Genomic DNA, 25,205 nt, shown 5'->3' on the forward strand with positions numbered 1-25,205 from the left:
ACGTGAATCTGTTTACTCTTTAGGGAATTTTAACTTTCATTTTAATAGATAAAGGAAACTTACGACTGTTCTTGAGACCGTGACATCGTACTTTTTGATGTTGATACTCTACCGCGTTTTCAGCTAGGTTTTAATTCCAAAGCGAAGGTGGATCATCAGCATATTTCATGTTATTAATGATTTATCCATTGCTTTCAATACCGGCTGCTATACAAGTATTCTCTAGGGATTATTTGAATATAATATTTGAAAGTATGAATATAGAAAAATGGACTGGACAAAGAAACACTTCAGGAGCGAGTACGCAAACTGGAAATAGCCTACCAAACATCCCGCGCAATCTACAACAAAAATTCCTTTCCCAAAACACCAAGATACGTCACTATGAAACAGTTCTGAAGTCAGTAGTTCTATATGCAGCCGAAACCCTGTCTCTAAATGCCAACAAAGGACTCCTTGAAGATCTGGAGAAAAAAAACGCAAAATTGTGAGAGGAATCTTGGGATCAAAGTACAGAAATGGAATCCATCAAAAGAGATCCAACGAGGAAGTCTACAGCAAAATAGAGAAAATTACCGACTCAATCAGAAAAAGACGGGCACAATTTTTACGGTCATCAGAAAAGAATGGACGGAAGAATTTTAACTAAGGAAATCTTTCACTTTTTTTATTCAAGCCCCAAAACCGCAATTTCCTGGTTTAGAAATACAAAAGAAGACCTGCAAATGCTACTTATCTCAGCTGAAGATGCCCTTAACAGAGATCTCTTCCGCAAGAAAATATTGACGAACGGGCTAAACCGAGACGAGCAACCGAAGAGAAGACACGGTGCCCCTTGGACAGAGGAGCGTAAGCAGGCCCACTCACAAAGAATGAGGGAAATTTGGGCTCTAAAGAAGGCCAAGTTCAGTGTCAAATGCAACAAGACTTAGAGTGGTCCTTGATGGCCCCAGCGAATTATATATATATATAATAATAATAATAATGGCGCATGTCTTCCGGGGAAGCCTGGTGCGGGTCTTATCCTCGTAGGCGACCTGCATGCCTGTGAAGATGACGGCCCTACCAAGAATGATTTCTAATGCTGAATACGCCTAACATATCCAGCCCCCGAGCCATTGAATTAACCAATTAAGTTTAAAATCGCCGACCTGACCAGGAATCGAACCCGGAACCCTCTGAAAGAACGCTAACCATTCAGTCAATGAGTCGGATATATATAGGAGAAAATAGGGGACCGAACACATCCTTGGTATTATTACCTCTACGGGTATCAACAATTAATTTTATCTGTCGTGGATCCTCCCAGTACCAAGTGAGTTGACCGTGAGGTTAGGGTCGCGTAGCTGTGAGACTGCACTCGGGAGATAGTGGGTTCGGATCCCACCGTCGGCAACCCTGAAGATGGTTTTCCTCGGCTTCCCATTTTCACACCAGCCATATGGTGGAGCTGTACCTTAATTAAGGCCATGGCCTCTACCGTCCAAATACTAGCCGTTTTTCATCCCTTCGATGTGTCAATGCGAAGTTAAACAAGTTGCAACAAAAAAGATCCTCCCGCGATTACGTCTGCAGTTTTTAACCGGCACAGATCCATGAGAAACCTCAAATCCCTATCATCGATATCCAAGTGTACATTACATAAAATAAATTCCTATTTTATGTATCTAAATTTCCTGCCTTGGGGTTTAATAACAGATGAAAAGAAACACTGCTTTGTACACCGTCATAAACTCTGTGCATGTCTATGAGACTTCAGCTCTAATGTGCGTGACCTAGTATAAATACATTAAAGTAATAGAGTGAAAGTGTTGAATACCGGGAACTTCGAAGTTCTAGGTCAATATCATGTTTCACTGGACATTTCAATTTAGCTCCAGAAACCAAGCAAGGGACGTGTCATTTGCAAGATAGTCTAAGACCTGCCTTCATAGCCACGCACTCATATATATAACAAAGCACTCTTTAGGCAACGAAAGAAAACACCCGCCCTTTTTATAATTTTAAGCCCATACTGTCAGATAGCATTAATTCCCAAAATGGTCAGTGTACTGGCTTCCGTTTCAGAGGGCCCCGGGTTCGATTTTCATCGGGGCCGGGATTTTACTCTCGTTTACTTATATCATTTCACGGAGGGACCCAGGTTTATTTTGTTTCGTAATAATGCACTTCTCATGACCAAAAGTACTTCCAAAACATCATAACTACCCATTAACATAGAAACTCGAAATTCAGAATATATCCACCCACATAGCTTTGGTGCCAAGAAGGGCAACCGGTCATAAAAGTTGTACAAATCAACATCAAGAGCCGTTCTTGACAAATTAGGGGAAAATGGAGGAAGGAAAATAGCCGAGAACCTATTTTAAGAATTTGCAAAATGATTTGAAATTATGAACAGAACTTCATACTTACCTACAGACCGTGGTGCCTCGTTTTCATTTAAAAGAGAAACAAATACGAATCACAACTGCATGATGAGTAATGCATTTTTAACTAAGAGTATATGAGGATTGGGGCAAAAGTCATGGCAACTATTTTTGTTCTTGTAAATATGTGAACGGATCACAAACGTATATGTGTCGTGTAGAAGTTCTGCACGCATAGTGTCTATGCAAAACAACAGATGGCTCTGTGATAGCTGGTAGTAGAGCAGCGAGGGCTGTGAAATTAGTCAGTTGGTGAGTGTCGTGCGAGATGGACGTAACCCGTGTCGAGCAGCGCGCTTACATTAAAATACCGTACAGTAGCACGGTGGGTAGGAAAGTTTCAGCAAGGACGTGTGTCAACCAGTGACGAGCAACGTTCGGGACGACTTGTCAGTGTTGCACATGCCGTCATCGAGCAGCTCCTGGATGAAGACAGACTATGGACGCTACTGGAGTTAGAGAGGGCAAGTTGCAACACGAGAGGACATTGCTAATGCTGTGCGCCAACAGGTGACCCGATTCACACATGGTGCGGCAAATGCTGAGGCAGATGTTATTCAGCGCCTTCCACATCGTTGGCTGCGTGTGGTGTCAGTAGCAGGGGACTACTTCAAGGGTCTTTAGGCCCAGGTTTGTCATGTCAATTTTATGTGCACTGCGTTGTCATTCTTTTGCACCGGGAAGGCCATATTGCCCTGTATACTACCGTAATAAATTAGTGTGTCACGATATTTCAGTGCTATTCATTGCCCACAAATGTAGTTAACACCTTGTCCTTTCTTCTGTGTATGTCATATTTTCCAACCGGACTGGTATCATCAAGAAAAACAATAATTACCATTACTTTTGCCCCAACCATTGTAATTCAAGAAAATTATATATGACTCTGCTTGAGATGTAGCAAGTTGCAACGGTTCGAAGTCAAACAAAACCATAATCTTCGACAGTGAGTTCGCGTTCTGAACAAGAATCATGCACACGTTCTTATAAAGTATCTGAAATATTCATAGAATAACTTCAAACTGGAATGTTACAGAACAAAAATGTTGGCGGTATACAGAACGAAAAGACAGCTAACCGAATTAAAAACGAATGAACCAGATAAATAGACGTTCAAGTTTACGTCTATTATATTTCGAAGAACACAGCACAGATTCTATGTAGAGGACATACGTTCAGAGAATCTAAAGTCTGCATGCGCATTCGGAATATGACTATGTTTGAGATAAAATAACACGGCCACCATCAGCAAGGGGGATTTGAAGGGTGAAAATGAAAATATCGAAAACGACCGAGATTATGGATGTATGTTCCAGCATAGGTCCCAAACAAACTTGGTATCCGTACGACTTATAATCAGCACAAAAGTCCTGTGGGGGTAAGTCACCCCATCATCCCTAGAGGAAGGGTGACATGTAAAAATAATCTAAAATGAGCCATATTAGTGCCGAATCCATAGTTTTCGGGGCCGCTGAGACTGTTGACACAGTGGATTCTGTTTAAGTCCTAATTTGACCTCCATCGGCATGTGTTGGAGGGGGGAAGGAATATTAAGAGTGGGTGAAACAGAAAATGTTCCAAACGATCGAGATTAGTATTAAATCCACAGTTTTCGGGTTTGCTAGGCTGATTGGGGACAGTCCCAATGACAGACGTGCACAGCATATCTATAGTACGACCCGTTACCACTTAATTTTATTATTTATTTGAAGGAATCGACACTACTTCCCAGACAATCTGGACTGCGACAAGGGAAACATGTTAACGCGAAGAAAGATAATATAAAAGTTAAAACGAAACATACAACGGTAACTCTAGAAGTTCAAAATATTTCAGTAAAATATAAATCAATGTCACAATAAATAAATCTACAAAAATCTCTTCATACATAATTAACAGGTGACAGAAAACTTAAAAGTAAACATTCGAGAAAGTATCGCCGGGTACTACAAATCATTGTTAATAAAATTCAGAAGACGTTCTAATTTACTATTCCGTCTATCCACAAAACATTTCCAAATTGAATAGAAAATTATATTCGTCATAAAAATTGTTCAGTGATGTGCTCTTTAGAGAACACTTTTCAGACAATATGTAACACCTTACACCGAATATTTTTCATTTAAGCCCAATTAGTCCTACATCACTGAGCTACGCATCGTGAATTTTATGTATGTGTATGAAGTATTATTGGGCAAATATGGATTGCGTTCAGACATTCGAAAGTCTGAATACGTATTTCAAATATAATCTTATTTAGCACATTTTATTGCTCATGTCATAGAATTTACTTTTCTTGGAAATTTTCTCTACAGATCATACTCATGATACGGATGTACACGATCTGATTGCAGCTGATGACAATCAAAATAGCGACTTGAATAGGGGCATTGTGATTGAACATTAAATATTTTATGCTCTCCTTACTTTAATTCACGCTCTGAAAGTCTTTAAATGGAAGAAATTTCTCCGATTCATGTGTCGAATATTATTGTCGATAACAAGTTTGTGCAGTCAGCACAAAGGAAGGTATTTCTATTACTTATGCTTTCCCATATGAAGTTGTAATTTCAGTTTATAAATGAAAGAGAGAATATATTCTAATGAAGCTGGTTATGAGCAACCATCCTCTAATAACACTGATGCGTGAAGAAAAAGTAGAGGCCCGATACACAGTCAAAAGAAGGTAACGATGAAAGAAAAAGCGTGGAAATAGAAGACTCCCTAGAACTCGAAAACCTAATAGGTCGGGATAGAAGAGAACAAGAACTCACCAAGGGAGGTCAGATAAAAAAATTTGAAAGGTTATGTGAAAACAATGCCGTACTCAGCTAAGGGTACCGTGGAGGACAACACACGCTCTTAAGTAGAGAGCCTCTGATTCCCCCTTTTAGTCACCTCCTACGACGGACAGCGGATATCGGGTACGTATCCTTTCACCCCCACCCATAGGAGGTTTTAATGAAGCTCTTGTAAAGACAGGTAAAATGAAAATGGAAATTCTTTCGCCATTTTTTAGTCGATGATATGAAGAGATGAAGGTACATTTTGCCGTGCATTTCACATAAGCTTGGAGTGGATAAAGAGCGAATTAATAGTCAGGTAGTCCCACTGATGAATTCAGACATTAGAGTTCAAATTAAAATAACATGTAACATTATATACCAAAGAGCTATTTTTAAAAACCCTGCACTATAAAGTCACAGGCCTGGATACTAATTTTGTTATGTGTTCACAGAATTCACTGGGGACAGTCATTCTAAATATACACTCCCGTGAGTAGCTTACAGAGCTGTATGCAAATTTTCAATTAGTTACACATTTATAACGTGTGAATTTTATGGATATATTGCACCCGCTCACTTCCTGAGTCCCAGACTAGCATTTATCTCAGAGGTGATCAGTTCGAAAACGATAAAAAAAATTATATAAAGAAAATCAAATTATATATCGGCGCATCAAATGAACACAGGGATGAACGGGGCATGCAAATTAAGGTTACAGGGGACGACTCATTCATGGATACAAATTTTTGACTCCACAATAGGACTCGGAAGTGACAACTTAAATTCCATGGGCATACTGGACTAACTACAATAAAAAGATATGGAAACTGTTTCCTATTGAAATTGCAATGAGGAGCAATTTATTCACTTATCTGCATACTACACATGATGACAATTATTACATTGGGACACTTCCATCCTGAAAAATAAATGACATACTACTTGGATTTACCTCAATACTCTGGTAGTGTAAAACATCTGGTGAATTCGCCCCAATTGGTTACTGGGGATCGAATTCACATCCGTATGAGTGGACGTTTCACCGCTGGAGATCTTCTTTCGGAGACGAAGGCATGACAGTAACTTTTTACCGTCATCTCCTCGTTCCGTTTGGACATGAGACACTTCCGGTATGTACATTCTGGTGAGCTGGACACCCACCGTGGAAATGTTATCGCCTCGAAAAAACGGGAATTTATAGTACGGACAAACTCTAGCCTATTATTTCCCGATTCACAAACACGCCAGGTAGAGTTCATTAACTCAAAGCCTATTTTAACATTTACACTTGTCAATACGACAAGACGTACGGAAAGGTTCATAACTATGCTCTGACCATGAAGACATGTGCCGTCCGTGGGTTATTTACGTATCTACCGCTAACAATCTCCCCGTGAAAACCCAACATCTGGATCTGAGCAGTTCGACACAGGACGACTGTCCCTATCATATCCTCCTATGATTATTAAATAATATCATTACCATTCTTTATCTAATCATTATCATATTCTGTGACTACCATCAATTAATTTATTATTATCATTAATTTCAATTACAATCCTATATTTGATTATTATCATTTGTCATCCGGGATGATTATATGCCAACCCTTGCCAACGTTTCAAACGAAGGTTCGTTCTTCCTCGTAATTTATCCGCACAATTTAATGATCAGCTTCCTAATTATTATTATTATTATTATTATTATTATTATTATTATTATTATTATTATTATTATTATATGATATTCGTAACAACGAATCATCGCCCATTAAATAACTTAATTTCCTTTCATCATAATTATTATTCTCAAATTACTATTGCAAGTTCTTCATCTTCTGCTTCTTCAACTTTTCATTATTATTATTATTATTATTATTATTATTATTTCACGTTTACACTACCGTTAGCGATATTTATGGTTAAATGCATAAACCTTTACAATTTCAGTCTACTTTGGCACTACGCAATTGATTTAAGACAAGATTCACTTGGAGTATGATTATTAGTATTATAAAAAATGTAAAGATGATATTTTAATTTCCACTCTTTAGAATTTAGTCACATATGTTAAATCCCGTTATGAACCACTAAGATCTGATTTATATCGGTCGGGACAACACGGTATTCGGGACCGTACCTTCAGTTTCGTACTGCCGTTAATTTATATGGGGACACACGTCCTCCCAAGACACATCTCACAACCTGGGCAAATACCTCCAATGCCGGCGATTGCTAAACTATTCCTTCCAATTTGAAGTCCATTTCCTTTTATCGGAACTCTTCAAACATTTAATTCATAAATTAATCCTCGGTGCATGGATTCTGCCACTAATAACACCGGAATATGCATTTTATATCATCTTAGGCCTTGAGATTCATCTATTTCATCATTACAAACAATACGGCTCAATTTATTTCACGCCGGATATTCGTCCCTCATGACTTCCAACTCTAAATATGAGCTCAAACCACTCTGGGCTTTTAACATATCGTGACCATTCTAATTCACGTGCCTCTATCGCTTTTAAACAAATTTTAATGGTTAAAATAAAGTCCAAACGTGAAATCAACAATTTACGTAAAATCAAACTGACTACGCGAATGAAAGTCTTTAACTCTACATGTCATCTCCACATTGATTATTATATTTGCACTGGCTAACTCACGAAGCACTGTAATTATTATTATACTTTAACTTGCAAACGCACAAATATTATTATTATTTTAATGACCTTCCGTACGCAACACAAATTTTACATCCTCTGGCACTTTCCTAATCTGGCTGTTTGGTAGAAAATATTCCTAACTAACATACAAATAATCACCGCAGTGATTGAAATCAAATAAATCGGTTAGCACAAAAAGGAATTTAACACTTGAAATGAACTTAAGTCAAAGTATTACAAACAGCATGCATTAATTGAAAGAAATATATCCCATATTTACATTATATACAACAAACAAATACTCAAATTAATTAATCTAACCCATTATTACGTTAATATAAAATAGTTCGTCCGTCTGACAAAAAATAAAATCATGGACTCGGGAGGCGGACCATGTTAAGTAACCATAGTTAATCTACACTGAACCCGGTTTAGTCGCGATAACATCCCCAAATATTAAAATTGTGTACTCATTTCTATGTAGAATTCCACTGTCTCGTAGCGGGAGATAGGCCTCACGGCCCCATGGTGATTTACTCGTCCATCATGTCGCACAATATAAAATTAACACAGCAAAACACTTCTGTTCGATTACCCATGATTAACACCTTATTAAATAATTTACACTATTTTATACAAGAATACTAATTTTAAAAAACACTTATAGGTGCGCCTAGACCCCTGACACTCGCACAATATATTCTTCATATAAGCCCGAAACACACGTCGTGACACATTACGACGAAGTGTCGTTCATTTGAACCGGCGCGTATCGCGTCTTCAACCGGCACTTCCTGGTTTATTTCTAAGCCGTCTTGATAATCGCCTAGCTCCTATAGTTCCCTGCTCGGATAGTTATTCACCGTCTATCTTGAGGTATTTACTTCAGGCTCCGCACACTGCCTTCCAAAGGTACTATCGGCGTTCCGTTAATTATTTATTATTTAATCACATGACATTTATTAAATTCAACATACAGTTGTACTGATTATTTACACTCGGTACTGTGGATAATCTCACTGTTCGTCTTCATTCTCCTAAAAACTCACGCACTTTCAGCTCTAACTGACTTCGAATGCGTCCCGAGGTACTGACTTACAGAGTGAACGTGTCAGAGTCTCAGCTACTTCATACGACTGACGCGACTGGTGACCGATAACAACTGGTGACTGGTAAGAACTGGTGACTGGTAAGAACTGATTGATGTGAGGTCCCACTACTGGTTATTTATGGACGACATGGTTTCCCGCCGGGGTCATCCGCGGTCATCTCCTAGGGAGGGGGGTTGGTTATCCTAAATTGGCATATGCAGGTGGATTTTGATCCCTTGTTTTATCCTACTTAATAAACTGGCGATACACATTCATGTGTCGTATTCTGAACTCATATCGTTCGGTGATCATGGAAATATCACTTAATTCCTGTCCTCCACCTTTCGCGCGCTAACTCGGCGTCCCTGATGGCGTGCTCATCTTGACCAATGGCGAGATAGCGTGGGTCATTTCCACGAATTCATTACTTTAATTTATTACGACTACAATTAATCAACATGGGAATGATATCCCAAAAATCCCCTCTATTCAATTATGTGGTTGGAATAATTTAATTATTGTTATCGGAGACGCTAACTGGAGTTCACTCTGAGTTTTTCTTATGTTGGTTTATCTGCGGGCCTATGATAAATTTTTCTATTGGTCAACACCGCATCGGTTAGTTTAAAATCTCTTCCTTGCAACCTGACAACACAAAATGCCTTGAGGCAGTGGAAAATAATGGTACGTCATATTCTCGGTATTGTGCTGCACCTGCTTGCGATTGTTCCGAAATACCTACTCTTTCACTTCCTTGTAGTCATTATTCTGTTAAAGTAAACTCGTGTCCTCATCCCGAGGTGGTGCAGCTCTTTTCAGGCACACCCCCATTGGAGGTGAGCTGCATGTACCATTTCAACCACATACCAGCCCTCCTACCATTCTTAAATTTCTGGCAGTACCGGGAATCGAACCCGGGCCCCCAAGGATGGCAGCTAATAACACTAACCGTTACGCTACGGAGGCGGACATTATTCTGTTGTTGTGAGCTCTAGATTTAATCCTCTTAGCTTTTGACCAAGAAACATTCTCCCCGTAATGACAAACTTAACTGTGGCGACGGACAGTCGCGATATGTCTAGCTTATTTTGAAATCCTCCCGTCCACACAAAACTGACACTGTATTCCATTTAATATTCCTATATATCTGTTTTTATCTTATAAAAAAATCAAATCATGAAACTAGGCCTATCTCATCCGGGTACAATATATAATAGGATTTTTCTTTTAGTGTCTGGCAGGAATACGGATATCAGGCCCGCTCTTCTATCTAACCTGAAACTGCTATATTTGTAGGTGCAAAATTAAAATAAAACAGAGTACATGTGAAAACAGTAGAGTATCACAAGAAAAATAATTATAAGGTATAAAATAAATGATGATAATAAGAATGTCATATGCTTTACGTCCAACTAACTACTTTTACGGTTTTCGAAGACGCCAAGATGCCGCAATTTAGTCCCGCAGGAGATCACTTACGTGCCAGTAATTCTAACGACACGAGGCTGACGTATTTGAGCACCTTGAAGTGCCACCGCAATGAGCCAGGATCGAAGCTGCCAAATTGGGGTCAGAAGGCCAGCGCCTCAACCGTCTGAGCCACTCAACACGGCGATAATGACGATGATAATGACGAGGAGGAGGGAAAAGTTGAGGAGGATGATAATGGGAACTATTATAACTATATAACTCACAAAACGTTAGCTAATCTCTATGAACCTTTCGCAATACATTCGGGCAATGCCTTCTGCAGACACAGATAAAATAACAATGTCATCGGCAAATATGGAAGTTTTGATTTCTTCTCCTTTAATTGCGATTCCCTTTCCAAATTCCTCTCTGATGTCCTTTATCGCCTCTTCTATACAAATATTGGAAAGGACAGGGGGACAAACTGAAACCTTGCCTCAACTCCTTTCTGGATTCGCTGCTTCTTTTTCATAGCATTCGATTCCTATCACTGCAGACTGGTTTTTGTTCAGAATGTAGATAATTGTCCGCCTCTGTGGTGTAGTGGTTAGTGTGATTAGCTGCCACCACCGGAGGCCCGGGTTGGATTCCCGGCTCTGCAACGAAATTTGAAAAGTGGTACGAGGGCTGGAACGGGGTCCACTCAGCCTCGGGAGGTCAATTGAGTAGAGATGGGTTCGATTCCCACTTCAGCCATCCTGGAAGTGGTTTTCCGTGGTTTCCCACTTCTCCTCCAGGCAAATGCCGGGATGGTACCTAACTTAAGGCCACGGCCGCTTCCTTCCTTCTTCCTTGCCTATCCCTTCCAATCTTCCCAACCTCCACCAAGGCCCCTGTTCAGCATAGCAGGTGAGGCCCAGTTGCATCCCCCGACCCAATATCTCACGCTCCAGGACACTGCCCTTGAGGCGGTAGAGGTGGGATCCCTCGCTGAGTCCGAGGGAAAAACCGACCCTGGAGGGAAAGCAGATTAAGAAAGAAAGAATGTAGGTTATCTTTTCTTTTGGTGTCTGATACCAATCACATTTAGAATTTCGAAAAACTAGGTACAATCAACGTTATCGAATGCCCTTTCTAGATCTGAGAATGCCATGTACATTAGTCACAGAAAGCTCAAAAATGTGAATAATTACCTTGTGGTGGTCACCAACGTTTTGTGAGAAGACACAAGAAAGAGAATATAAGGAATCAATTACACCACTTTCGTCAAAATTTGGTGAACGAACTTTTCTATACACTCTTCAATTCTGGATCGATACACACCATTTTAAACATTCATTCATGGATTTGAATTACAGATTGCCACTGATTCTAATATTTTGTGTATATGTTATCAACTGCGTCTGTTGTTTGTTTACCAGGCGAACTGAATTTGCATCAGCAATGAGGAATCAAATATTCCCTGTACAGTTGTCCATTTAGATCCACTGTCGGAAACTGTTACAGTGAAAAGCGGCTAATCCACATTGATATAGCATACTCTTTCAGTGTGAGTAGTTTTTACAATGGGACCAAATCCACCTCATGAAATAAATTACCACCATAGACTCTATTATAGGATGTCGTGCCTTTCAGTATTCAGTTTGTAAACCCCCGTGAGTGCGTCAAGTGCCTCTGCTTGCCTTTAATTTCTACAATCATTGTGGTCTCTTGTACCTAAAATATTTCTGACTAACGTCACCTTGACTCCTTCTCTTTTCGATACTCCTCACGTCGAATACTATAATCGAATACGTTGTGTTTAAAACCGCTTACGCCGGGCTGAGGGTTTCACACGGTTGAGACGTTGGCCTTCTGACCCCAACTTGGCAGGTTCGATCCTGGCTCCGTTTTGTGGTATTGTAAGGTGCTCAAAAACATCAGCCTCGTGTCCATAGATTTACTGGCATGAAAAAGAACTCCCGCGGGACTAAATTCCGGTACCTCGGCGTCTCAGAATACCGTAAAAATGTGGTAGTTACCGAGACATAAAGCAGATAACATTATTATTATAAAACCGCTCACGACAAGGATTGTACATTTGTGGAAAAATAAGAGAAACCGAATAATTCATTGAGTAGATAACCTATATATGCATTTATTGCTTCAGGAATTTAAGTTTGGCTGAGCTGAGTGGCTCAGACGGTTGAGACACTGGTCTTCTGATGTCAACTTGGCAGGTTCGATCCTGTCTCACTCCGGTGGTATTTGAAAGTGCTAAAGTACGTCAGACCGAGCTCGATAGCTGCAGTCGCTTAAGTGCGGCCAGTATCCAGTATTCGGGAGATAGTAGGTTCGAACCCCACTGTCGGCAGCCCTGAAAATAGTTTTCCGTGGTTTCCCATTTTCAAACCAGGCAAATGCTGGGGCCGTACCTTAATTAAAGCCACGGCCGCTTCCTTTCCACTCCTAGCCCTTTCCTGTCCCATCGTCGCCACAAGACCTATCTGTGTCGGTGCGACGTAAAGCAACTACCAAGAAAATAAACGTCAGCCTCGTGTCGGTAGATATATCGGCAGGTAAAAGAACTGCGGGACTAAATTCCGGCACCTCGGCATCTCCGAAAACCGTAAAAAGTAGTTAGTGGGACGTAAAGCCTATAACATTATTTATAAATTTAAGTTTTTATTGCGCATGCCATGGAGATTTTTAGTTAGCATGTATAAATATCACATTTGTTGCTAGAGTGGTTTAAATGTTCATGACTTTTGAGATTTAAAGTATTAATGGAGATTTTATATCATAACTTGGCACATGTTCCTTACAATAATATGCTGAATTGGAGTGTTCATCGAGAAAATAATTCACATGTCAGTTAGTAGAACAATTACCGGGCGAGTTGGCCGTGCGTGTAGAGGCGCGCGGCTGTGAGCTTGCATCCGGGAGATAGTAGGTTCGAATCCCACTATCAGTAGCCCTGAAAATGGTTTTCCGTGGTTTCTCATTTTCACACCAGGCAAATGCTGGGGCTGTACCTTAATTAAGGCCACGGCCGCTTCCTTCCAACTCCTAGGCCTTTCCTATCCCATCGTCGCCATAAAACCTATCTGTGTCGGTGCGACGTAAAGCCCCTAGCAAAAAAAAAAAAAGTAGAACAATTGCAACAAACTTCAGAAAATTGTATTTTTAATAAAGCACACCCCGTAGAAATAATTTTGAAATGGATATCAGTTTTAACCAATCTCTCTGTCAGTAATATCCCATTCAAACACGGTTATCCAGAATCTTTGATTTTCCCCTGCATTCAGTATGTACCCTTGAAATTTTTTTCAAATCCATCCTCCATTTTCCTTACATTAATATATTGGAAGAACCTGTTTGCACGCTCTTTTTTCTGGGATCGCAGTGGCACTGGGAGTACTGTTAAAAAGTGTGAGTGGTTTTCCGTGGTTTCCCATTTTCACTCCAGGCAAATGCTGGGGCTGTACCTTAATTAAGGCCACGGCCGCTTCCATCCAACTCCTAGGCCTTTCCTATCCGATCGTCGCTATACGACCTATCTGTGTCGGTGCGACGTAAAGCCCCTAGCAAAAAAAAAAGTGTGAAGTTGTAGCTTAGTGGATACTGCGGTCAACGATACTGCAAAGATAATCCCAGAATGCCTAACACCAACGCCAGTGCAGAAACTGTTCCCGATTGTTGGAATAGCCCCACCCAAAATCCGGAGGGCCACTGCTGCAGACACCGAGGGAACAAAGCAGGAGGGTGACCATCAACATCCACTCCATGGTCACCAAGCTGAAAGGTTTCGCCTCGGATCCCGCAAGAGCTTCCTTGCTACTACTCTGCCGCTGGAGGGAACACCAGAGACAACAGATAGAGCTGCTCACTGCTCACAGACATGTCACCAAAGGAAAAATTAGCTCCTGGCATCGACCTTACCTTTATGGAGGTCTCTGAACCGCTTAATAGTGGTCATCCCCCGACGCAAAACCAACCTGAAGAAATGGATGATCCTTCCAGCAAACGCAGACACCTCGTGTGAGTGTGGTGCTGAACAAGACCCAAGCCCCTCCTGAACAACCCATGGACATCACAAGTTTTTTTAGAGGAAACAACAAGGCCATCGCAGTTGCAGTTTTTTTTTTTTGGAAAGGCTGACTAGACACGGGATTGAATGAATGAGCAGACCATCAGTGTACTCGCTGGCATTAACTAAAACAAAAAGAACCCTGGAATACACAAAGCAGTTATAATGCGGCACTTGAAATGTTACTTCCTTATCCCGAGGCAGCCCGTTCGTATGGTAGTCAATGGACAGGACAGATGTCTTGAAGAGTGGAGGCCACCGGGATTTGTAGTCGACAAGAGTTAGGTACGTTGAGAAACTGCAAAAATCAATTGTTTACAAAGTTTCAAAACTAGACCAAAAGTTCTCACATCCATTCTATTCTTAACGGATTTCCACGTCGAATGATGCTTATATGTTGCAGGTTTCTCGTATGACGTCCGACTCGTTGGCTGAATGGTCAGCGTACTGGCCTTCTGTTCAGAGGGTCCCGGGTTCGATTCCCGGCCGGGTCGGGGATTTTAACCTTCATTGGTTAATTCCAATGACCCGGGGGCTGGGTGTTTGTACTGTCGCCAACATCCCTGCAACTCACACACCACACATAACACTGTCCTCCACTACAATAACACGCAGATACCTCCACATGGCAGATGCCGCCCACCCTCATCGGAGGGTCTGCCTTACAAGGGCTGCACTCGGCTAGAAATAGCCACACGATTTTTTTTTTCCTAGTATGACTTAACAATAATGAAATGAGTGACATAAGGGGCTTTAAAATAGCCAGTATGATAACCCATCATACTAATTTGCATGACGGGCAGTGCCATTATTCTTCAAGATATCATATCGTCCTCCATTTGATAGACGATGGTGCCACCAGCGATTGTTCATATGCACAGCTTAATTCATTGAGTTAATTTCCAACTTGCTCATTATATCTCCATTACGAATACCCTCTGTTATTGTTCAAGTCAAGGTTTAAAATCATTACATTTTTACTTCCAGATTTGTTACCTCATGCTTACGAATATGATAACTTAACCTGAGACCACCCACATTTCACTCTTGCACGAAAATTTTACCAACAAGAATGTTAAACGGCGGTTGCAGAGCAGAGGACGGGTGGATACGGCTCTATTGTTACTCTACGCCTCTGTATTCGGGAGACGGAGAGGGGCTCGTCCCCACCATCGACTGTGCTGAGAATGCTTGTGCATTCTCCTGCACTAAGGCGAATGCCAGGACAGTTCCTAGTATAGGCAACGGCCACCAACACTCACTTTCTCCGCAGCTTATGCCCAGCGCACTGCCTGCTCGATGTGCAACACGACTTGAGTTGAATCCGCCGCTAGAACAAACAGCCCCAGTTACCAGGGGAATAGGGGAATAGAGGTGGATAAGCTCATAAGCGAAGTTGAAACTTTGAAAATAAAGTATAAAAAGGAAAGAGTTTTACTTATCAAGTAGTGCTCTAGAGATTTATAACTTCAGGTCTTCTCGAGAAGGAGGTTTCGAGGAACAAGAAAACTTGGAATCTTCGTCTGTATTATACTTCTCTACATTACTAAGCGAAGGTTTCAAAATTTAGGGCACCACAGTTTGTGACGCAAGTTCCTGGTGATTATTGCTACTAACACACTTTAAGTGACTCGAAGAGTTCTTGCAGTACGGTACAGCAACCTCATTCATTTATAGCCCCACAATTAGGCCAGTAAATCTCGGCTGGGGATACCGCAGACTTACCCGAGTAACTGATCAAGTTTTTTTGAATTTAATTCGATATAGATAGGTATTTTTGAGAGGATGGGATAGGTAAAGCCTAGGAGTTGGAAGGAAGCGGCCGTGGCCATAATTAAGGTACAGCCCCACCATTTTTCTGGTGTGGACATGGGAAACAACGGAAAACCATTTTCAGCGCTTCCGACAGTGCGTCTCGAGCCCACTATCTCCCGCATCAAATCTCACAGTTGAGCGCCCTAACCGCACGGCCAACTCCCCGGTCTGGTCAAGTGCATCAATAGGGATGAATTAACTCCGGTGTAAATATTATTCAAGCGCGTACTGCATTCAATTTCTTCTTGGATTACACGCATCAAATAACCGCACAATAACCTGCGATGCTGTTACCAAAGTGGAACACATTGCTTTAGGGGGCTCACAAACATCCCCCAGTAACTCAAATACCACTAATTCTGTTTAGTCAAATCTGGAAAAATACATTGAGGCAGAAAATTGCGATTTTTGCTTGTGCATCACGCCAGCACCATCGGTGGACATTATAATATCAAATTTCAGATTTCCCTTTACTGAATTCTGAGCATCCCGTGAGTCGGTCATGTCACTACTCCCTCTTCTATTCTTATAGCCGTAAGCATGCCTTCATACTGATCTCCTGAAAGGCCTGTGTCAACACACACAAAAATTCTTTCTGTAGAAGATGAACTATGAAAGATAAAGTAAATAATCTTCTTTCCCCGCTTTTCCTAAAATCCCAGACCCGTACGGGAATCGAACCTGAGACCCACTGAACCAAAGAACTCAAAAACGACCATTCAGCCAAGGAGTCGGCCAATGGTAATAAAAGCTTGATGTGTTTCTTTGGTAAGTCTTTTTTTATTGCGAGCGTTGGACGCTTATCGTATCTCTTCAACACACTGGCAGAAACTGTCGCATGGGGTTGCATGTATAAACCACACATTCTCCGTCACCAAATTTTTTGAACATGAGTATTTGTTCTATGCTTGTCCGTCACAAGAAGGATAACATAGAATCCAGCCTTCAAAGCCTGCTGAACGAGGAGGAAAATGCATTTCCTTGTAATTACTTCACCATGAAGTAGGCAGGCGGAATCGTAAATTTCTTCGTCAATCCACGAATTACAAAGCACAACAATATGTTGGCGAGTTGAGGGTTTCATCCAATTTCTTCTTTCTTCTATGTCTGCTTCGGAAAGTCTACAGAATCTGTCCTCGTCTTAATTATAGAGCAGCCGCATTTAACTGCCATTTCGTCACAAATAAGGGAGCAAACTTTCTTCGGATCATTCAAATTAGTGGCTTCTGCTTACAATCTTTCCTTTATTAGCGGTGAAAAACCTGCTCCAAAATTCATCGCTCCTAGATATATGTCTAATGTACTACGTGAAGGTGACTATATTAATTTTTATTACCGCGAAAACTCGTTATGTTTCGGAGAATCAATCCGGTAACAAATACCATGTCGTATAATGCACCATTTACACTGGAAAGATATACAGTACTAGCCTATTTTCCGCTATTTCATTCCGACTGACTGGGGCTATTTGGTGCTGCCACCTACCTTGGGTATTTGTAAATGCGCTGCTTCATTTAGTGCCATGTTAAAATGTAATGAGCAGGTAGTATAAGCGGCCATTATGGATGCAGATGGAGCAGGCAGTGGTCTAGGGCCCGACAATGTGCAGCCACTCGGAACAACTCGTTTAAGTCCGGTCCGTCGCCTACGTAATACAGTATGGCCGACAGGTAAGCAGCTGACGGTAGTCGGCAAGATAATTTTTGGACAATCACTCACTAGTTTCGCAGTTAAGCCCCCTACTCTCTCAACTTTCAAATGCGCACAATTCGTAGAAATTAAGTATTTTCATCTTAAATTCCCTGATACATCACACCAATATTTACAAATCTTAATTTCTACACTCACTACCTTCTTAAAACGAACATGTAACTCTAGTATGCCAAGGTTTTTGAAAGTAAATAATTGCCAATTAAGGCTGCATATGTTCCACAGACAGAAATTGTGTCGCTTTGTTTGATGGTTTTGCCGTTTAGATTTCACTGAAGTTTTAAAACCTTCCTTTTGAGAGGTTCCTTATTGAGTTTTATAAAACCCTCGCACTTCTGTAAATGATTTGTGACAATGTTACTTAAGGCTTGGTTTCTCAGAACTGACGCATGCGAGGTGCGAGGTGCGAGGTGCGAGGCCGACGTTGCGTACTTTCATCCCAATGACGCTGCGAGGCTCGTGGTTTCCCAGGCTGCGAAGCGGATCAGTTGCCGAGCACATGTCTCGCAACCTTTGCGCTAATGTTGGAAGAGGAAGCGGATTATGTGTCAGTACTGGAGGGTTTTCTTCACCCCTATAGCAGTATCAATGGAAACTGTTGATGATCTTGTGATGTCAGCCTGTATCGTCCACTACCTTCTCCGGAATGAGCGAATTCCTTGCCCAAATGAACACTTTATTGTCAATTTGGAATTAACAGAAGAAAACATGATTCCTCTGGCAGCTGACAACGGAGGTAATTCTACACATGATGCTGATAAGAGACAGCTTCAAGGAATATTTTTGTAGCAGGGAGAGAGATTCGGTATGACAAAGAGAATATGCTAGCAGGGTGGAGTGAAAGTTTTTTCTAACGGACAAACATATATTTGTTTACCTATAGTTTACTTTTTCTGTGACCCAATTAACATAATAACAGAATGAACACGGTTATTAAAATAAAACACGTAATTTTATTAAATGAACAATACTAAAGTCAAATTTTGTAAAATTATGTATATTGGCATATTTGATATTAAAGTAATGGATTTATTGGTTGATATATCATTTCTAAATCTGTTAATTATTTAATCCTTTGAAACTGAACTCATTATATTTGTTATAAGTAACATCATCAATAATAATAATAATAATAATAATAATAATAATAATAATAATAATAATAATAATAATAACAATAATAATAATAATAATAATAATAATAATAATAATAATAATAATAATAATAATAATAGACACTCTACCACCGATCCACAGAGGCACCTACCACATCAATGAAAAAACAAAGAATCCCAAGAATGGAGGTTCCAAATGACTGTAAATTAACATTAATCGTCTGGTACCTCCGTTTTTTGGAGTTTCTATTTTTACGAACTCTTTCCTTCTCAAGATCATCGTATAATACATAAAACTAGCAACATTTATTAGCTGTTCTATCCAACTGATATAATTTTCCATAAGTTGTCTTTCACAACGTTGTTTTTGTAGCTCTTGTGTTGTAAGTTATACAACACTGGGTGCATTCGAACTTCTTCAATCAGTTCTTCGTCCACTTCGTCCGTAAAGCTCATCGTGTTGCTTAAAAAGGTAAAAACAAGAACAGAAACAATGTCGCCTCGCACTGCTGTCGCCTCGCACAAATCTGGCCGGACGAATCAGTGCGCGGTGACGCTGCGAGGTCTCACTGCGAGGTTGCGCACACGGCGCACCGCGCAGCTTGAGAAACCACTTGCATAAGCTCGTGTAGTCTGGATTTGTGCGAGGCGGGCCTCGCACCTCGCACCTCGCATGCGTCGGTTCTGAGAAACCAAGCCTTTAAACGTGGCTTTAGAAATATTTTCAAAAAAAGAGCTGTGGAAGCCCATCATTACAAGTGGCATATTTTGTTTGTCTTGCGAATTCGTCTTCCATGAGATTCGATCAGTATAGTCCGGAGAGTTGCGTCATACATAAAAGAGAAGTAAGTGAACTGCAAGTTCCTTAGATCAACTGAACAGAAAATAAGGAAGGACAGAATTAGCAATCATCAGATACAAAGAGACATGGAGGTCGACCTGACCTTGGAAGAAGGGCTCAGTGTTGCAAGGCTGAAGTGGTTAGAACACGTTAAATGGATGCAGGTGACTCGAACACCAAAGAAGAATTTTGAAAAGGTTGTTCCGGGATAAAGATCAATAGGACGCTCTAGAAAAATGTTATTAGATCAGATAAGAGAAGACCTAGAGAAGAGATGAGGAACATGCGATTCCCTAGAGAGAAGAGAAGCATTCCAGGACCGTTATAAATGGAGGCACACCTTTCTTAAATATATATCCGGCTCACTGGAAGGAATTCATGTTGATGATGATGATGATGATGAAGTCCATTATGACTCCTAAATTAGCATTACAAGTATCCTCCCTTCATTATTCCCCCAAACATACAAAACTTCAGGATAGCATAAAACTCCAGTCACTTGCCACCGCATTGCCTACGCTATACTTGTTCGTATTTCTACTTCTATTAATGTAACTCGTAGGTTACATATCGTCGTTGCCGGGACAAAACCTCCTATGTGAAATATTTTAGCTTAGAACTTTGGCTGGTAAGGTTCTGTCATCTAAGTTGCAATATTGTGTGACAGTTGTCAAGGCATTCTCGCTCTTCGTAATGTATGTGCTGCGGGTCAGTATATCTCCAAAAATATTATCACATAGGAGGTTTTGCCCCGGCAACGACGATATATTTCTAAAGAACACCGAATTTTCTTCTGAAAACGAGGAGCAATGTTCTCTGAAAGAAAAGTTTACATCGAGGGGTATCCTACAGTAAACGATATCATCAAATTTTCTTCATAGCTCAAGTATGTATTATTATTATTATTATTATTATTATTATTATTATTATTATTAATCACATACAGTCGTATCAGCGCACTAATTTGAATTCAAACCCCGTTTTCTGACTCTAAGGTCCATAATCAGTGTTAAAATTATTAAAAAATTTAATTCCACATGAGTGTGTCGTCAAAATGAATTAAGATAAGTTGTAAAATATTTTTAAATGCAGCCCTTTTGAGATCAACTGTAAAATAAGGAACAGAAAAAAGTCGAAGAGTATGCCAACACTAACATAAACTTGCAATGCTGTAAAAGGTACGACATACCATAGGCCTAATGATTATAATTGGCTCCATTACCACCATCATCACCAGTATACACAAATGGAAAAGTTCCCATTAACAAAGGCCAAGATACAAAATCTAATGTAAATCCAGACCTATATTCCTAACGATCACAAGGACTTCTAGACAGAAAACTTTCTTGGCCAAAGGAACATAAAAATGGTACACAATAAGAACAATGAGAATGGAACAGTTTCGATAAAAAACATTAATGTTAGTATTTTGCTTGTCTATCAAAGTATTAGATGTTGTTACCTGAACCTAAATCTTACTCAGACATCTTTTGACTAAGATTGTGACTGAAACAAAGTATGTTTCTAAGTGCTAAAATGTGACGCTGAATATTAAGTAATGTTATACTTAGAATAATTATCATATTATTGACAAAGACAAAGTCACCTCCGTACATGCCATGAAGGCCCTTGGAGGAGTGGAAGGTAAAGGCTTCCACCATTGTTAACCGCGGCACGTGATGGGGTAGAGTGGTTAGCTCTATGCCCGGCCGCCTTTGCTCCCCAGGAATTAACCTGGTACTCATTTTTGTTGAAGGCTGAGTGAACCTCAGGGCCATATGCACGTCCGGAAGTGGAAATCTCGTTTCTTAAATTTTACGACTTCCTGACGGGGATTCGAACCCACGTCCTACCGGGCGAACCGAGCACGCCTTTACCGCCTCGGCCAGGCAGCCCCTATCATATTATTGAATTCCATAAAATAAATTACAGTTAATTTTAAACCCACTTTTCAAAATGGAGGTGGTACTTTCTTTAAGACGGCGAAATTTATAATTAAATGAAAAATGGGATATTTACTTGAAGGTGAAAATTTGTTTGATATAACATCATTTTATCAATTACCAATCAGATGAAAATACGAAAATGTTTAGTCTTCACACAGTGTTTTGTCATCATCATCATCATCATCTGGTTACCCCCCAGGTTCGGCTTTTCCCTCGGACTCAGGGAGGGATCCCACCTCTACCGCCACAAGGGCAGTGTCCTGGAGCTTCAGACTCTTGGTCGGGGGATACAACTGGGGAGTATGACCAGTACGTCGCCCAGGCGGCCTCACCTGCTATGGTGAACAGGGGCCTTGTAGGGGGATCGGAAGTCTGGAAGGGATAGGCAAGGATGAGGGAAGGAAGCGGCCGTGGCCTTAAGTTGGGTACCATCCCGGCATTCGCCTGGAGGTGAAGTGGGAAACCACGGAAAAACCACTTCCAGGATGGCTGAGGTGGGAATCGAACCCACCTCTACTCAGTTGACCTCCCGAGGCTGAGTGGACCCCGTTCCAGCCCTCGTACCACTTTTCAAATTTCGTGGCAGAGCCGGAAATCGAACCCGGGCCTCCGGGGGTGGCAGCTAATCACGCTAACCACTACACCACAGAGGCGGACACATTGTTCAGTATTTTCCTAAAAGTTTAATCGATATGAAATATACGCACCTTTAGAAAAATGATTCCATTGTAATAGTAATACAGTATGTAATTCGAACTGAGTAAAGTATTTCTCACGTAACTATTATTGAGCTCAGTTACTTTTTTCTTGCACTTTTCCAGTCACATAAGATAATTGTAACACTACAGATATCGCAGAAAAATATAGCCTAAAATATAAGAACAACAACTTGCTCTTCTACTGCTCACAAGTTGTCATGGTAACAAGTACTCACCCTAAGCTCTGGTGAGAACAGTCATTTCGGTGTCTGTCTGCATCATACCCAGCCCGTTCTCTGTTGTAGTGACTGTCTCAGCGCCTCTCCGGAAGTTGCTGATGGCCATCACTGTGTCCTCGATGTCGCCACCGCCACCATCACCATCCTCCTTGTTCCTCCTGACCAGAACGCCTCCCTCACCTCCAGCACCATCCTCGGCGCTCTGCCCGCTAGATCCCGTCACCTGGGCTTTGTGACGACGCCTCCGACGCCGCGAAACACTTGATTTCAAAGATCCCATTCGTACCCGCACCGCCTCGACTGGTATACAAGGACACATTGCGGATAAAATCTCCTTGAACTCCTTCCGGAAATTATCGTTGAGCCATCCGTACAGTAATGGGTTAGAGCAAGCCGAGGACATTCCCATCATGTGGCAGATGGCGTAACTAATAATCAAAGATTCTATGTCATCACCGAAAGGATTCCGTAAGTCCACGACTAGATTGAAAATATTCAAAGGCAGCCAGCTGATACAGTATATGAGTGCTATGGATACTAAGAGGGAATTAGTTCTTTTCATTCTCTTATCGTCCTTCGGTTTTCGTCTTGTCGAAGATGATGACAGACTACTCTTCGACTTATTGAGAGTGGAATTGACATATCTGTATCTCAACTTACGACATATTCTCGAGTATGCCACAGTCACTGTTATGATGGGCAATACGTACTGGAATACCAATGAGAACACAGAGTAATAGGCTCTGCCATGTTCTACAGGCCATTCTTCCAGACAGAATGCCACGTAATCAATATTTGGTAGATTTAGCTCGTAATGCCTCAGATTCTTCCAGATGAACATTGGAGATGCAAGAATTAGGGATACGAGCCAAATACAGCTCAGTATAATAACAGCACCTAACTTTTGAAGACTTTCCCTAGTCGGGTAAACTATGACTTGATATCTGTCAAGTGCAATCGCTGTGATAGAAATTGACGAAACAAATATACTTGTTGCTTGGAGAGTTCCGACCATCTTACAGATGAAGGACTGACGTCCTAGTGGCCAGTATTTGGTGAGAATCTCCATCAGTGTGAGAGGCATTGTGATGAGACACAGAAGCAGATCTGAAATTGCCAGGTTGACGATAAACATGTTCCTAGCTGTGCGCATTGCAGGTTTACGCACCACCGCGCAGACCACAAGACTGTTCCCAGTTGCACCCATAGCGATGAGCACACAGTAGGCTGCTATGAGCAAATGGAAGGCCGGCTCTTCTATTTTCCGATTCTTGGCGTACTTGTGCACTAACGCAGGATCTATTGTAGCGTTCAGGAGCCAGGATACGTTACGCATGTAGTCAGACACGTTCCCTTGGAAGTGATAGCGCATGTGATCCATGTCAGGCTGCCACCACTGGAGGTGTGGTGGTAAACCGGCCTCCTCCCCCATCATTAACCTGCAACAAGTAAGAAAAAAGATCACTGTAAAACTTTGAAGGCACGACAAAATTACAGTAGTTACGGAACACTCAAGAGAAAACTCGTTCAACATACGTACAGTACATGCATGCACAGATATTGCTTAATGGGCCGGAGGTGGCCACGGCCTTAATGAAGGTAAAACCCCCAGCATTTGCCTGGTGTGAATATGGGAAACCATCTTCAGGGCTGCCGATAGTGGGGTGAGAACCCATTACCTCCCGAATGCAAGTTCACAGCTGCTCGAACCGCACGGCCAACTGTCTCGGCGCACAGTAATTGTGTTCCACTCCAGTAATGAAAATGTGGGCAGGGAGTGAAGTGGTAGTGTCGAAGGCCATTTCAGTACAGAAAACCAGGGGAAGGGGAAGTGAACAAGGCACAGTGTGTGTGTGTATTGCTATACATCCGCCAATGTGTCCATTTCAACCATGATATGTTTATTTCGGGCACCATTTCTGTGCATACGTGTACAGTACGGTAGTTAAGGATACGCGTCAGAATTTAAGTACACATTTATCTGCAAACATGGCCCGTGATTAAGAAAATATACAACTTTTTGATATTATTTATCGGGCTTCCCTACATATTTGTAACAGTGTCATATTCCAGATTCCAACGCAGGACAGCTGGAGTCGAACACAGGACAGCTGTTCTTTCCGAGAATCGAACCAATGAGTGAGAACGTAGGAGGAATATTGTCTCTGAATTATATAGGTAATAGAATTAAAGTAAGGTAAGGATTAAGGTAATTATATTCTTATGAAAAAGAATTATATCTCTGTACTAAAGCTGAACTTGAGGCGTGGTGTAACCACAGAAGAAAGAAGCAGGAAAAATTAGAATACAAGTAAAATGCATAAACAAATGTTTCCAGTGACATACCGAACTGATCTGGAGCTCCCCACACGTTTTAGGGTGTGGTGG

At 41.1% G+C, this 25,205-nt stretch overlaps 1 protein-coding gene across 1 annotated transcript in view; it reads right to left on the reverse strand.

Moving 5' to 3' along the window:
• The window catches only part of LOC136877690 (neuropeptide F receptor), a 573,408-nt gene extending 549,159 nt beyond the window's left edge, over positions 1-24,249 (reverse strand). The window contains exon 1 of the mRNA XM_067151901.2: positions 22,815-24,249. Coding sequence (XP_067008002.2) covers positions 22,816-24,249 — 1,434 coding nt within the window. The 3' untranslated portion in view covers position 22,815. The remainder of the gene's footprint in view (positions 1-22,814) is intronic.
• Between the last annotated feature and the right edge of the window lie 956 nt (positions 24,250-25,205).

Source organism: Anabrus simplex, chromosome 7 (assembly GCF_040414725.1).
Source record: "Anabrus simplex isolate iqAnaSimp1 chromosome 7, ASM4041472v1, whole genome shotgun sequence".
NCBI lineage: Eukaryota > Metazoa > Arthropoda > Insecta > Orthoptera > Tettigoniidae > Anabrus > Anabrus simplex.